Below are 13,271 nucleotides of genomic sequence, written 5' to 3' on the forward strand. Positions count from 1 at the left end.
GAGAGAGTGGTTGAATTTGCATGTGCTTTACTTAATCCATTGCCATGGCTTAGAGTCAAACATAAACTAAACCATTGACGGAAAGGTTGATATGATGCCGATGATTGATTAAGCCAAACAAATGGCATATTGTGTTAGTGTGGTGGGAGTGTGAAGCCATGGGCGCGTCTGGTTCTTGGCTCAGACAGTTTTAGCCTTTCTCCTTGTTCTGGCCTCGCTTGCTTGCATTCCTGCCAAAAGAGAAAGCTGTCCTTCCCTGAAAAATCGAGTTCTTTTTTGTTTCGTAGTAGTAGAATTGCTACCTTGATCCTAGATCAGTAAGAGAAAGACGTAATGAAACGGATAGAGACTCCCTTGCTTTATTCAGTCATGACATGGAGCTTCGGCCAATCAAGCCTAGGTTCGTTTTCTTTGTTTTCTGGGGATAGCTTTTCATTTCGACATGCTATATATATATATATATAGAAATTTATTGAGAGAAAAAACATCATTTAGCAGTTCGGGAAATATGCACATAAAAAATTGAGAGAATATAAGTTGGAAAATGGAACTTTTTTTTAGAAAAAACAAAGCTTTGTTTTTTTAATTTTAGGACGAGAGCAGTATATACTTCATCAGTGGTATTTGGTTTTTTATAGAGAAATAGAGGTACCGCTTAAGAGCGCTTTTCGAGAGTTGTTCAGTTTTACAAAGGTTATGTTTATGGGAGCTTCTCCAAAGATCTCTAGCTCCCCAGGTAATATAGATTGTCACTCAAATTCTAGGAACATGTAGCTATAAAATTCCGAAAATGAATGTTATGCCTTGATTTTCTTTCGAGGTTAAAAATCAAATAGTACATCATTTCTATAATTTATGTTAAAATTAAAAGCAATTTATAAAGTAAAATTAATGTGGGAAATAAAATTTTCTTTAAAAATCATAGTTGGCCATAAAGTACTCTTTGAAATTTCTCGTGAATTTTCAGTGCTCGAGTGGTAATTTCAATAATTCAAAGTTCATTTAATCAATTATTTAAATTAAAAACCAAATTAAAATTCCGTCCATGTCCTTTGGGCCGTTTCCAGCCCAAGTCTTTTTTCCCTTCCTCGCCGGCCTGGCTCCCCTTCCCCCCCCCCCCCCCCCCCCCCCCCCCCTCGCGCGCAGGCCTATGGTCCCGTTCTTGGCCCAGCCTCCTTTCGGCCAAAGTCCACTTCGCATCCCTCCTGCCTTGAGCCACCAAAATGTGGGGGTCCACCTGTTAGCATCATCCTTTTTCTTCGGCTTGAGAGCCAGCAACCGTTCCCCACATCACGACCTCTCCGGTGGGCCTCCCCGCTTCCACACTCGTGTCTCCAGGTGCGCGAACGCAGTCTTGTAAAATCAAAGGTGTTTTTGATTATTATTTTGTGATGACCAATTGGGTATTGGAGATTATTAGTTTTGTTATTTGGAATTTATTCACGAAGTGGTTTTGGAGATGATTGGATTTAACAGGTGATCGCAGGATTCGTCATTTTATGTGATCGGTCAGACCGGGCTCTGGTAGCCGGTCAGACCGGCGTGTAATGCGCGGTCAGACCAGCGCAGCCCGCGGTCTGACCGGCCGACACTGTGTCGGTTTCGGTTTCGGGTTGTTTATTTGGATATCCGAATTTATTTCATGATTATGACTTCTAGATGGATACTATACGTCTGTAATACTATTGTTTGCTGCTGATGAGTCAAGTTGGAGATAGCTTGGTCTCGGAATATGGTTTCTTTGTTTGTTCCATGTGTAGGTGACTCGATGTCTCGGGGGAGTATTTGCGGTGATGGACCGGGAGTCGGCTTGGGGATAAGACGACGTCCGTGGTGGTCAGAGATCATGCGGGATACTTAGGCTAGAGTTGATGCACGTGGTTGATGGAGATTCTATATGGCATACGATGGAGTTATTGTGTGCGTATGGGATGCGGAGTCAAATTTGGAAGGAGTCCAAATTTGGTACGATTGGTTATGTAAAGTTTCTTTCTTATACTAGAGGGTTTCCTAAGGTGTTTAGGACTCCTAGTATGAGTTTGGTTCGTGGCTTTAGGCTGCCTACCTCGGGTATAAATAGAGGGGGAGCGTGAGGCTTCCCGGTATCGCTTTTGAGAGCAATTGAGTTGAGTTTTGAGTTAGGGTTTCGAGTTTAGTCGAAATTTTTGTAAGGAGTGCTGTTGGTGCACTTTGTAAACACAGAGAGAATCAATAAAGTCGTCATCAACTTTAAGAGTTCTTCGATTTGTGTTTCATCGGGTTTCGGCGGTCTAACCGGCGACTCACCGGCGGTCAGACCGGCGGGAGCACGGCGGTCAGACCAGCGGCGGCGACAGGCGCGGCAGGCCATCTCGGCGGTCAGACCGGAGATTCATCACCGGTCAGACCGGCGGCATCCACTCGGTCAGACCGGCAGATCAATCTCGGTCAGACCGACTTCCATCGATTTCGAGGGTAACTTTTATTTCCGCTAAAAGTTTTCGGTTTTTGGGTATACCAACCATTCACCCCCTCTCTGGTTGGCTTAGTTCTTGTGATTCAATCCTACAAGTCTCCTCCACTTGTCCACCTTTAGCCCCACCACTCTCCCGCAAATCATACATCATCAAAGCCGCATCTCACCTATGTTGTACCTATCGTTGGCTCACCTATCGCCTCTCCCTGCCCCAATCCAGTTTCTCGAGGGTATAAATAGCCTCGCCATACTCCCCTATCTTGTTTTCCACATTTCAAAAGTTTAGTGCTTTTATGCTGAAGACGGAGTTAAAAGACCAAGGTTTATACCTCAGTTGCGTTTTACTTGTGGAGTGGAGGTGAAGTTCCACTAGGATTGTCCTTTTTCACTGTTGCTTTGTTTTTTCTTTATGAGGACTAAGTATTTATTCTGTAAGTATTTACGTTTGAATATGTATATTAATTTGTCATTTTGTGTATCCTAGTTTGATTCCTAGACATAGATTTATACACAGAATAGTATGAGAATTGGTGAAATTTTTGGGCGCGACAGTGAACTACGTGCCAAAAGTTGGAAACCCGGCTTTTCCATATTTTTTAAACCTAACTACCAACCAACCGTTCCTCCGAATTTTAAAAGTCTATTTCGCTATACATTAGAGAAACCACCATGATGCTATTTTTGGTTCAGAAGTCTCACATAGGCTCGGATGGTCTCACATCCTTCCACCAATTGAAATTCTTAGCCCAAATAATGCACCACCTAAAATTGAATTGAACCCCAGAACCAAAACAAAGGTCCCAATGATTGGGAATGGTAGGGAAGATGCAAGATCCATGGTCCAATCAGACCAAGCAAACCATCATTGAGCAATGTTCACTGCACTGTGTGCGAGTGGATCCCATCAAGATCTCGCTCGTTCGCTCGTTCCCTCCTGCAAGGCAGCTGGTCACAAGTCACAGCAAAGTTATGAGCCTCGATTAATCTATTATAAATCTGCAATAACAAATCTTACCAGCAAATCAGCAATGCACTATTCAGTTGACCCACCCCGTCTGAATTCTGAAGAAAATAATGCAAAACACATTCAGTGGACAGAGAAGAGAGGAGACATATTTACGCCATGTAGATAATCTATTATAATAATTCAGTCAATAATTATTGGAGTAAATTAAATATTTTAATAAATTAATTAATATATAACATAGATTAAGGAATCATTGCAACACATTAAAAGAAAGTATTTTTAAGAAAAACTTAATTTTGAAGATGTGGAAGAAATAATCCACAACAATAATTCAGTGGAGAAGCAAAAAAGAATCGGGGCCTGAGGACCCGACCACCGAATTTGTTATATATTTGTCATCAAAATTTTTCCAAAAAATTTTATAGATGTAAATACAGTAAAATCGTAGTGCAATTATATTGTACTTAATTGTAATGTAACTTTCAAATAAATTTTGAACCGTTATATTTGCTTCAAGATTCATGTAATCGAAGAAAAAAAAATCAAGCGTGCGTATAGCTGAGGGGATTATGTCATGAGACATCCGCTTCATGGAAATAGTGTGTTATCATAGAATTTTCTTTTTTAAAATTGTATTGTAAGTTACAAACAAACTATAATATACTTCCTTCGTTTCAAAATGTTTGACACCGTTGATTTTTTATCACATGTTTGACCGTTCGTCTTATTCAAAAAATTTAAGTAATTATTAATTATTTTCCTATCATTTATTCATTGTTAAATATATTTTTATGTAGGCATATAATTTTACATATTTCACAAAAGTTTTTGAATAAGACGAATGGTCAAACATATGCTAAAAAGTCAACGGTGTCAAACATTTTAAAACGGAGGGAGTAGTTATTTTACAATTACACTTAGGCTGTGTTTAGTTATTAAAGTTTGAAAATTTGATTGAAATTGGTACGATGTGATAGAAAAGTTGTGTGTGTATGAAATGTTTAATATGATGGAAAGTTGAAAGTTTAGAAAAAAAAATTTGGAACTAAACAGGGCCTTACATGCTAGATTTTTGGCCTTAAAGTTTTAAGACAAAGCTAGCAACTGCTCGCGCGGCGGCTGCGGGCGGGAGCCCACACCGTGGCGCGCATCAAACTCGCCCGCTTGGATCTTGCGTCGGCGCGCGGTTGGACACTTGGACTTGGAAGACTCAGCTAGCAGCTGGCCGATGGAGAGCTGGTCGCTGGCTACTTGGCTAGCTAGCCAATCTCTCCCTCCTACTTGCAAGCTGCCTCCTCCGACATGGAATTTTCCTGAGCGAGAAGATGAATTGAAAGGGGGAAGCTTGATGACTTGATGCGCACTGGGATGGGATGTTCTGCCGATCACAATCCATCATTTACGTCGTGCTTGCTTTGATTGTCAAACAGTGCCAGACGATGACTCTGCTGATCGATCGCTTTTAATTTGTGATCTCCAGGCTGTATGTATTACTGTACACTACAGCGCTCATGCTCTCTGTAGCTCTCTCGTCTTAAAGTCAGCTTCAAATCTACAACTGGATAACTGCTTACAGAGTAACTGAGAGTACTGTGACAGCAACAACATCGAACTGGAAATTCAAGGCGAGATTTTTAGAATTTATATCAGATATGTATATATACAAAACTAGATATAAATTAGGACTTGAGTGTTAAAGATATAGAAGTAGAATTAAGACTCTTACCCTAAGCTCTCTCTTAAATAGAGTGGCGCATACCACACACATAATGTAATCGTATGATAATGATAGCGTAAGAAAAAGAAATGAATGGCCAGCAACGTAATCAGTGGAAGGTCATTGATACCTTGATAGTTATAGTTACCATGGATAGAGGAGGAGCATCCGTAACTAGTACTCTCGGATGTACTCCCTCCGTCCAAAAAAAGGCAAACCCTGGGTTTCCGTGTCCAACTTTGACTGTCCGTCTTATATGAAATTTTTTTATAATTCGTATTTTCATTGTTGTTAGATAATAAAACATGATTAATATTTTATGCGTGACTTGTATATTTAATTTTTTTATATTTTTTTTCAAATCAGACAGACGGTCAAACGTTGGGCACGGAAACCAGGGTTTGTCTTTTTTTTGGACGGAGGGAGTAGGTTTCGTAGTAACTTTGTGCATCGTTGTTGTCATAATATTTGAATCTTCTATGGTATTTTTCCTGTGTTTGGTTGTGGACGGTAGTTTTGGTGCCAATTTTATACTTCCTCCGTTTCGAAGTGTTTGGTTGTGGACGGTAGTTTTGGTGCCAATTTTATACTTCCTCCGTTTCGAAATGTTTGACGCCGTTGACTTTTTTAAACATGTTTGACCGTTCGTCTTATTCAAAAAAATTTAAGTAATTATTAATTATTTTCTTATTATTTGATTCATTGTTAAATATATTTCTATGTAGGCATATAATTTTACATATTTCATAAAAGTTTTTAAATAAGACGAACGGTCAAACATGTGCTAAAAAGTCAACGGTGTCAAATATTTCGAAACGGAGGGAGTAATAGAGACCATGCGAGATCAAAATTTTGCACAGCTAATGCTGGTCATATATGTTTCCATGTGATTGTGGCCGTCTGGACCTTTCGCCTGGCCATCGATCGACATGATGTGCATGGTCAGCTAGTCACTCCGCGACCATACTGTATGCTCGGGAAGAGCTGGAGCACTGAAAACACCAAATTGCATGGACAACTGCAGGTGACAATAAGCGATGTGATGGCATGCATGTTGAGTGAGACATTCCACCGCTGATTCTGATGTTTATTCTCAGATGATCCAGTAGGAATGACAATGGCGTCCATCCACTACTACTCCCTCCGTCCCAAAATAAACGCAGCTATGAATTTTCGTGTCCAACTTTGACTGTTCGTCTTATTTAATTTTTAAAAAAGAAACCTAAAAAGCATCAGTTACACATAAAATACTATTTATATTTTATAATCTAATAACAATAAAAATATTAATTATAAAAAAATTTAAATAAAATGGATGGTCAAAGTTGGACACGGAAACTCATGGCATTGTTTATTTTCGGACAGACAGAGTACTACTCTTGCATCAGCTCTCATATGGGGTCAAATTCAAAGAAATGTTTGAAAAACTGACGTTTAATTACCAACCGGTAATTATCTAGCAAGTTTTGATAATTGTGACCGAGGTTTCTTTGTTACAAAGGCTCCGTTCCATTCTGATTAAGATATAGTCTGTCTCAATTTTTGTAAGGCATGTTTTTCAAACTGATAAACGGTGTATTTCATAGGAAAACTTTCTATATAGAAGTTGCTTAAAATATCAAATGAATTCATTTTATAAGTTTATACTAATTAAAATTTAATCAATCATACGCTGATGACTTTATCATTTTACATGGCCTTATTTAATCCTCATCTTCATCACTTTGCAAACACCACATACTTAATTAACTGTTGAATCTGTTGATGAGTGGTCTGAATTCAGGATCATCACTATCAGAGTTATCAGAGAGGGAGATCTGCAATGAGCAGTACGCTGTAGTACTACATGCCATGAGTTAATTATGAGTCGCATCTAACGGGAGCTGGACCTTAAACTAAAAGCCCTTAATTTTTACGCAAAAAAGGGGGAAAAGGCACATTATTTGGATAATGACTAGCTGGATGTAGCCAGCTGTGGTACCTGCTGCTACTATTTTGCATTGCACCACCAGATCGGCTCGGGTTTGCATAGCTGGAACAGGAACTCTGCCGTTGCATTTCCAGAAAAGAAAGAAAGAAAGATCGGGTATAATCATCTTCGCCGAATAAATAGTTCTGAATTTTGAACATCAGATATGGTACGCCAACTTGCAGCGATGACATCTTGTATATAGTGAAAGCAACAAGGTTTTTTTCCAAGGGTAAAGAGTTTGGATAAACAATAGTCGTTGAATCAAAATGGTACATCCATTAATAAAAAAACATAAATGAACTAAACATATGGGAATTTTGGGAGATCAATTTCTAGTCCCTCCTCTTATATATTGAGGCAAAGACAATGAAGAAAAAAAAGAAGCTGCCATTGATTTCTCTAATAAACATATAATATAACTTAAGTAAATTTATAGTTGGCTACACCAGTCGATATTTTTAAATAAATTAACTTATGTCAAAACACTCATAAAAGCTAAGCTAAACTAAAAAAACATATATAAAATTTCTTAAATGGGATCAACAGTTGCGTAAAGAGCGACTATGTGGCTAGTTATTTCGTGCAAAACGAAGGATAACAGACAATCTCAATGGACATCATCGAACTGATTATCTACACCACATAAGGCCATACACAAGAAATGCTCTTTATGTTTTTCCCTCTTCCAGATGCTAGCTAGCCAGCAGCATACCATTTCAGCAATCACATCTTGATTTCTTGTTCTCTTCCTCGACAAAAACTGTCGACACGCAACACAGCTACTACTTTCATGCAGATGCAGGTAACTATCTGTGACAATCGCGTTGCTCGTACAGCTGCGCCCCATGGCCGCAGCAAAACCCCGAGAATTCCATAGTAGAAAAAAGGACACCAGCCAACGCGTGCAGATGAGATGATGATGGAAAACGAAACGATTCTCCCGTCTCTGAAGTCTGAACTGATGACGGAGAGACATCGGCAATTGCATAAGAATATTAGTGGTAGCAGCTAGCCGATCCAATCTTTGTCAAATCCTGCATTGCACGACTGTCCATGAACCAACCATTTTCACTTTTAACCTCGCTTTTTTATCTTCTACCTTATCCTGCACCTCTTATCCCTGAGCGTAATTGATCTGATTGAGTACTTACAGTATCTGACAGGCTAATTTTTATCAGCAAAGAATTAGTCTAAGCATCAATTGTTATTCTGATTCTGAAACAAGCACTGAACACTCTCTGAATTTACAGTCAGTTAAGGGGCAAGTTGGATCCGGCACATGACGAAAACAAGCCGAGAATTTGCGTGTCCCTCCGGTGTCGGTACATCCGGATGCAGCGACATGCTGGCAGTAGATTCTGTGCTGTGTGTGATTGATGCTGCATCGCTGAACAGGAGGAACATTTCACATTTTCTTAATGCGTGTGCTTAAGACTTGGACGCTGGAACAGGTCGACGGATTGGCAGTTTGATTAGGGTGATTGGTGATGGATCCGATAAACAAGTGTCGTTGTGCTGGTGTAATAGTATAATCTGGTCGTTTGACTACGGGGTTGGCTAGCCTGGCACTGCAGCCTGCAGGAGTGCAGGGTGCTTGCAAAAATGTCTCTGGCGTCTGGTACAGTGTACTGATCATCTTACCAGTGTTTGGGGGATTGAGATTTCTGCACTTGGAATCTTATCTTGCTTGTCAATGTTCTGCTAATCAAGCCAATAAAATCGAGTGAAAATTTTCCTGTCTAGTTAAAAATATATTCCCTTCGTTATAAAATATAGCAATATAAGATTTGACAGGACACGTTTTAGTATTATGAATCTAAATATTCGTCTGTCTAGATTAGCAGTATTAGGATGTCTCCCATCATGTTCTAAATTGTTATATTTTGGGACGTAGTAATACTGAATATCTTTTTTTTTCATTGGACGATTGAAAGCATGCAGATTCTAGGACACAAAATAAAACACTAAGGCCATTCCCAACCCAATGACTAGGATGGTGTCCATAGCATTAAATAAGTTGCCACCTAGGATAAAAACTGATGTGGCAAGTGAATAAATGAGAAAAGAGAAGGAAACCATGTCTTGCATGAGACTTGGTTTCTACACAACATCCAAGACATCATGTGAGATAAGTAGCATTAAATTTAAGTATGAAATAGTGGTGTTTGCATTGGAAGAATAGTGTCTAGTACTAATTTATTGATGATGTGGAGTTTATAGAAACTATATCTAGTGTCTTGGGTTGGGAATGGCCTAACAGTCTGTCAGTTTTTATATCGGTGTAGTAAATCGATTGATCTACTATCCTGTCAGAGAGTAATGGGTGAAGCCAGGGTGGCGTGCGTGTGAATATGTGATGAACGATGATGAACTGGGGGCTGAATCTGAAACACAATTCATTTTGCCGTGCTGAGCACCAGCTCAGCTATCAGCTATGCTGAATGAATGAATGAATGAATGAATGATCAGTTCATCCATTAGTCGCCACGCATGCATGCCATGGTCAGCCTGAATCCCTGAAGTGCTCCTCTTAAGTGTATGTGGCTTAGCTCAGCGTCGTCTTCAATGGCTAGCTTGGGCGCATCTCGCATTCACTCCATGTAGGACCAAGCCATGGATGCGTCGAGCTCGGATGATTGGAGATTAATTTGAGAGGAGTGGTTGGGTACGTGGACCTGTGGCGCCATTGGTGCGTGGGTCAGTGGGGGAGATGGGAGGAGGAGGAAGAAGAAGAAACGCTGCGATCCGCACGGACGCAACAAAAACTGTCCCAGTTCTCATTCATTTCCTGCAGCTGCAGGGGCCACTGCCAATGATCACCATGTATGGGCTACCTCCATGATTCCATCGGGGGTTTTCACGAAACCGCTAGGTGTTAGTTTATGAAAACCGGTCGATATTAGCTGGTTTTCGTACGGCGTTGACTAAAAGTCGTCGGTTTTTACTAGTTTTTTTTGGATTTCGGTAAACCAATGAGATATGATTTTTAATTCGAAATCGAAAAGTTAAACCCTGAATCTCCATCTCCTTGTTCAAGTTTATCTTAATTTTTTTTTTCTTTTTTCCTCTCCTATTCTCCTCTACAAGATCCAAAACCATTTCTCTCATCTATACAGAAGTATATCCATTCCGATCTAGTATGTCTGAATAATGGTGTATGGACGAGCTAGGCTTGATGGGCGTTGCGAGAGGACTGGCTGGCTGGCTGGCTGCATGTCGCCAGCTGTACAAAGCGCCATGAAAGCGTCGTCGCGTCGGAGCGAGATCTTGAGCGACGGTCAGTCCTGTACTAACGTCAGGACTGGGGCTGTACAGCTCTGACATTGTGTGTGTGACCATAGTTACGACATCCCTCTCGAGTAAAAACGCCCATGCATAGCATATAGTAGTACTGTATGGGCGCTTTCAACCAGGAAGAATCCTATGTCAAAACAGTACGGTACACGCGCATTTAAACACATCTTAATAACCCTGCTAATCAAAGTTTCTTGCGCTACGCTTATTAATCAAGGTCCATTCTTACCTGCATTTGTCGCCTCATGCAAAAAATGCGAAGCGAGATCTCGGCGTCGGCGCGGAGGATCCACGGCCAACATGCGGAGAAAATGGCGCGAAGTTGCCCAGCTCTGGCTGCTCCTCATCCTCCGCCGATTTTGTGACGTTGGACCTGTTTGTCACAGTTTCAGCTCAGGCTCTATCCTCTTAAAAGCTATAGTCCAGCTAAATAATTTTAGCTCCACAAAATGAAGCAGACAGGTGAAGCTGGGATTAATCAGTTGTACAACTTCACTTAAGAACTAACTTTTGGTATTAAATTTAGAAATTGAAGCTTTGCTAAATAGATCATGTATGCCTCTCCCTCTCCCGCCCCTACAATCATCATCTCCTTTAGACCTTTGCTGCTGATTTGTTTGCTGCCCCCTTTGAGAGCTAAGGATTCTACTGCTAAGCTTCGACGCCATTTCCTCCGCTTCCAAAAGCTCTGGTTAGATTAAGCGCCGGTTTCGCACGATCATGATCAGCAGCATCAGCACGTGATTCAATTGCTTTCGCCATAACCATTAACCCGTGCTGCCGCACCACCAATAGGTACAGTGTATCGCTGATTAGCTAGGAGGAATTTTTTATGGTACGGCTTAATGGACCGAAGCAGCTAGCAGGAGCTAGCAGGACTGGACTTTTGTTTTTTCACGCAAAAAATGATGGTTAAAAAAACAAAAGGAAAAAAACTCTAAATTAATTCCAAAGTTAAGCTTATGCGCCATTCTTTTTCAGATTATGATATATATTTTATCTCAGTTTCTGTTAGCATGGTATTTTATTTGCTAAATGATACATTTCGTACAAAAACATTATATATTAAGTTATTTTAAAACCTTAGATAAATCTATTTTTAAAATTTATAATAATTTTAACTTATTAATCATGTGTTAATGGTTTTTTAAGAGCAAGTTTAATAGTATAACCCACTACTAGCTCCAATTTATCTATAGCCAATCTAATAGCTAATTCATACAATAGTTGCTTACTATACTATTAATATATGTTCCCACCTGTCATACACACACTGCGTCTTGGAGTCCGTACTGCAGCTGGCTATAGATCTGTAGTCCGCTTCTCTTCTCTCTCATCTTTTATCTCATTAAAATATATTTATAGCCTGCTATTGTACTTGCTCTTATACTACCTCCATCACAAAATTAGTTCATTTTTTCACCCATCACACACATATACCAATACAAAAGTAAAAAAGACTAAAAACATCTACTTTATCTACTTCCGATACAATTATTCTCTACTTTTACAAACTCTGATGCGATGATCACTCTAAAAATAATCTTATTTTGGGATAAATAAAATGAGCTAAAAATAAACTTATTTTGGAACGAAGGAATGTCCTAAAACGGCACTGACAAGGGGGCCCACCACGGCATCGCGCCACGCAAGCAGGGATGTGCACACAACTCACCGCGCACTGGTAGCAAAATAGACTCGTAGCACCCTAGGATGCGTGCACGGTGTCACACACATTTACGCGCGCGTACTACTACTACTATAGCCCCGCTCCCTTGCAAGCTGTCCTCAACAACCTCCAGGTTGGCACGATCGCCTCCTCCTCCTCCTCTCGACACTACCCGACGCGACGCGTCCTCCTCCCCCTCGCGTATATATACGCGCGACCGCACGCCGCGCTCCACGCCCAACCCCGACCACGAGTCCCCGACCGCGGCGCGCGCTCGGCTCGGCTCGGCTCACCCACCGCCGCGCCGCGTCCGACGACGACGACGAGCATTCAAACTGTGAGATGGGGGCGTGCAACTCCTGCGAGGCGACGGCGGTGGCGGCGGTGAACGGGAGGTCGGCGTCGGGGGAGGCGACGGCGGCGAGGGTGGTGCTGGCGGACGGCGCGCTGCGGCGGTTCCCGGGTGGCACCAGGGCGTCGCAGGCGGTGAAGGCGGCGGGCGGGGGCGGCGGCGGGTCGTCGTGGTTTCTGTGCAGCGCCGACGGGCTGGAGCTCGGGGCCGCGGTGGCGGCGGTGGGCGGCGGCGACGACGAGGAGCTCCAGCCCGGGCAGCTCTACTTCGTGCTCCCCGCCGCGATGCGGCGCCGCCCGCTGCAGGCGGAGGAGATGGCGGCGCTCGCGGTCCGCGCCAGCGCCGCGCTGGTGGGCGACCACGACGGGCCCCTCGTGTTCCCGGAGGCCGCCGCCTCCGCCGCCGATCCCCGCGCCGCCGGGAAGGGGTGCCGCCGGTCGAGGACGAGGCGGCACAGCCGTGGCCGCGACTTCGTGCCCGATCTCGGCGCCATTGCCGAGTAGCACTTGAACCCGCCGTCTCGAAGAGAAATCGATCGAGCTAAACTAGCCAGCCAGCTCGCCGCGGCGGGAAGAAGAAAAAAAAAACATTAGATTAGTTACGTGTAAACTGATCGACTGATCGGAGGAGCCATTGACCAAATTAAGCTAATTTAGCTAGGAGGAGAGGAGTGTAGCTTAGCTGTCATGCTGTAGCCTGTAGCTGTAGGTAAGCACGCACCAAGTGTATATACACTACGTGTACATGCACAACCACGTATGTACATGTGGCTCGCCACGGTGGTTGAGAAAGCCAAAAAAAAAAAAAAAAAAAAACTGCACTTGATTTTCCCGACCCAACAATCC

At 42.2% G+C, this 13,271-nt stretch overlaps 1 protein-coding gene across 1 annotated transcript; it reads left to right on the forward strand.

Annotated features, from left to right (window-relative positions):
• The first annotated feature begins 12,175 nt into the window (after positions 1-12,175).
• On the forward strand, positions 12,176-13,271 carry LOC127766018 (uncharacterized). The gene has a single exon (XM_052291016.1). It carries the CDS (start codon positions 12,417-12,419, stop codon positions 12,927-12,929), a length of 513 nt encoding a protein of 170 aa, XP_052146976.1. The 5' UTR covers positions 12,176-12,416; the 3' UTR covers positions 12,930-13,271.

The sequence above is a fragment of the Oryza glaberrima genome, chromosome 3 (assembly GCF_000147395.1).
Source record: "Oryza glaberrima chromosome 3, OglaRS2, whole genome shotgun sequence".
NCBI lineage: Eukaryota > Viridiplantae > Streptophyta > Magnoliopsida > Poales > Poaceae > Oryza > Oryza glaberrima.

Bases quoted from the DNA above. Each gene is read 5' to 3' on its own strand.
- LOC127766018 (XM_052291016.1), top strand. From the start codon at position 12,417: ATGGGGGCGTGCAACTCCTGCGAGGCGACGGCGGTGGCGGCGGTGAAC.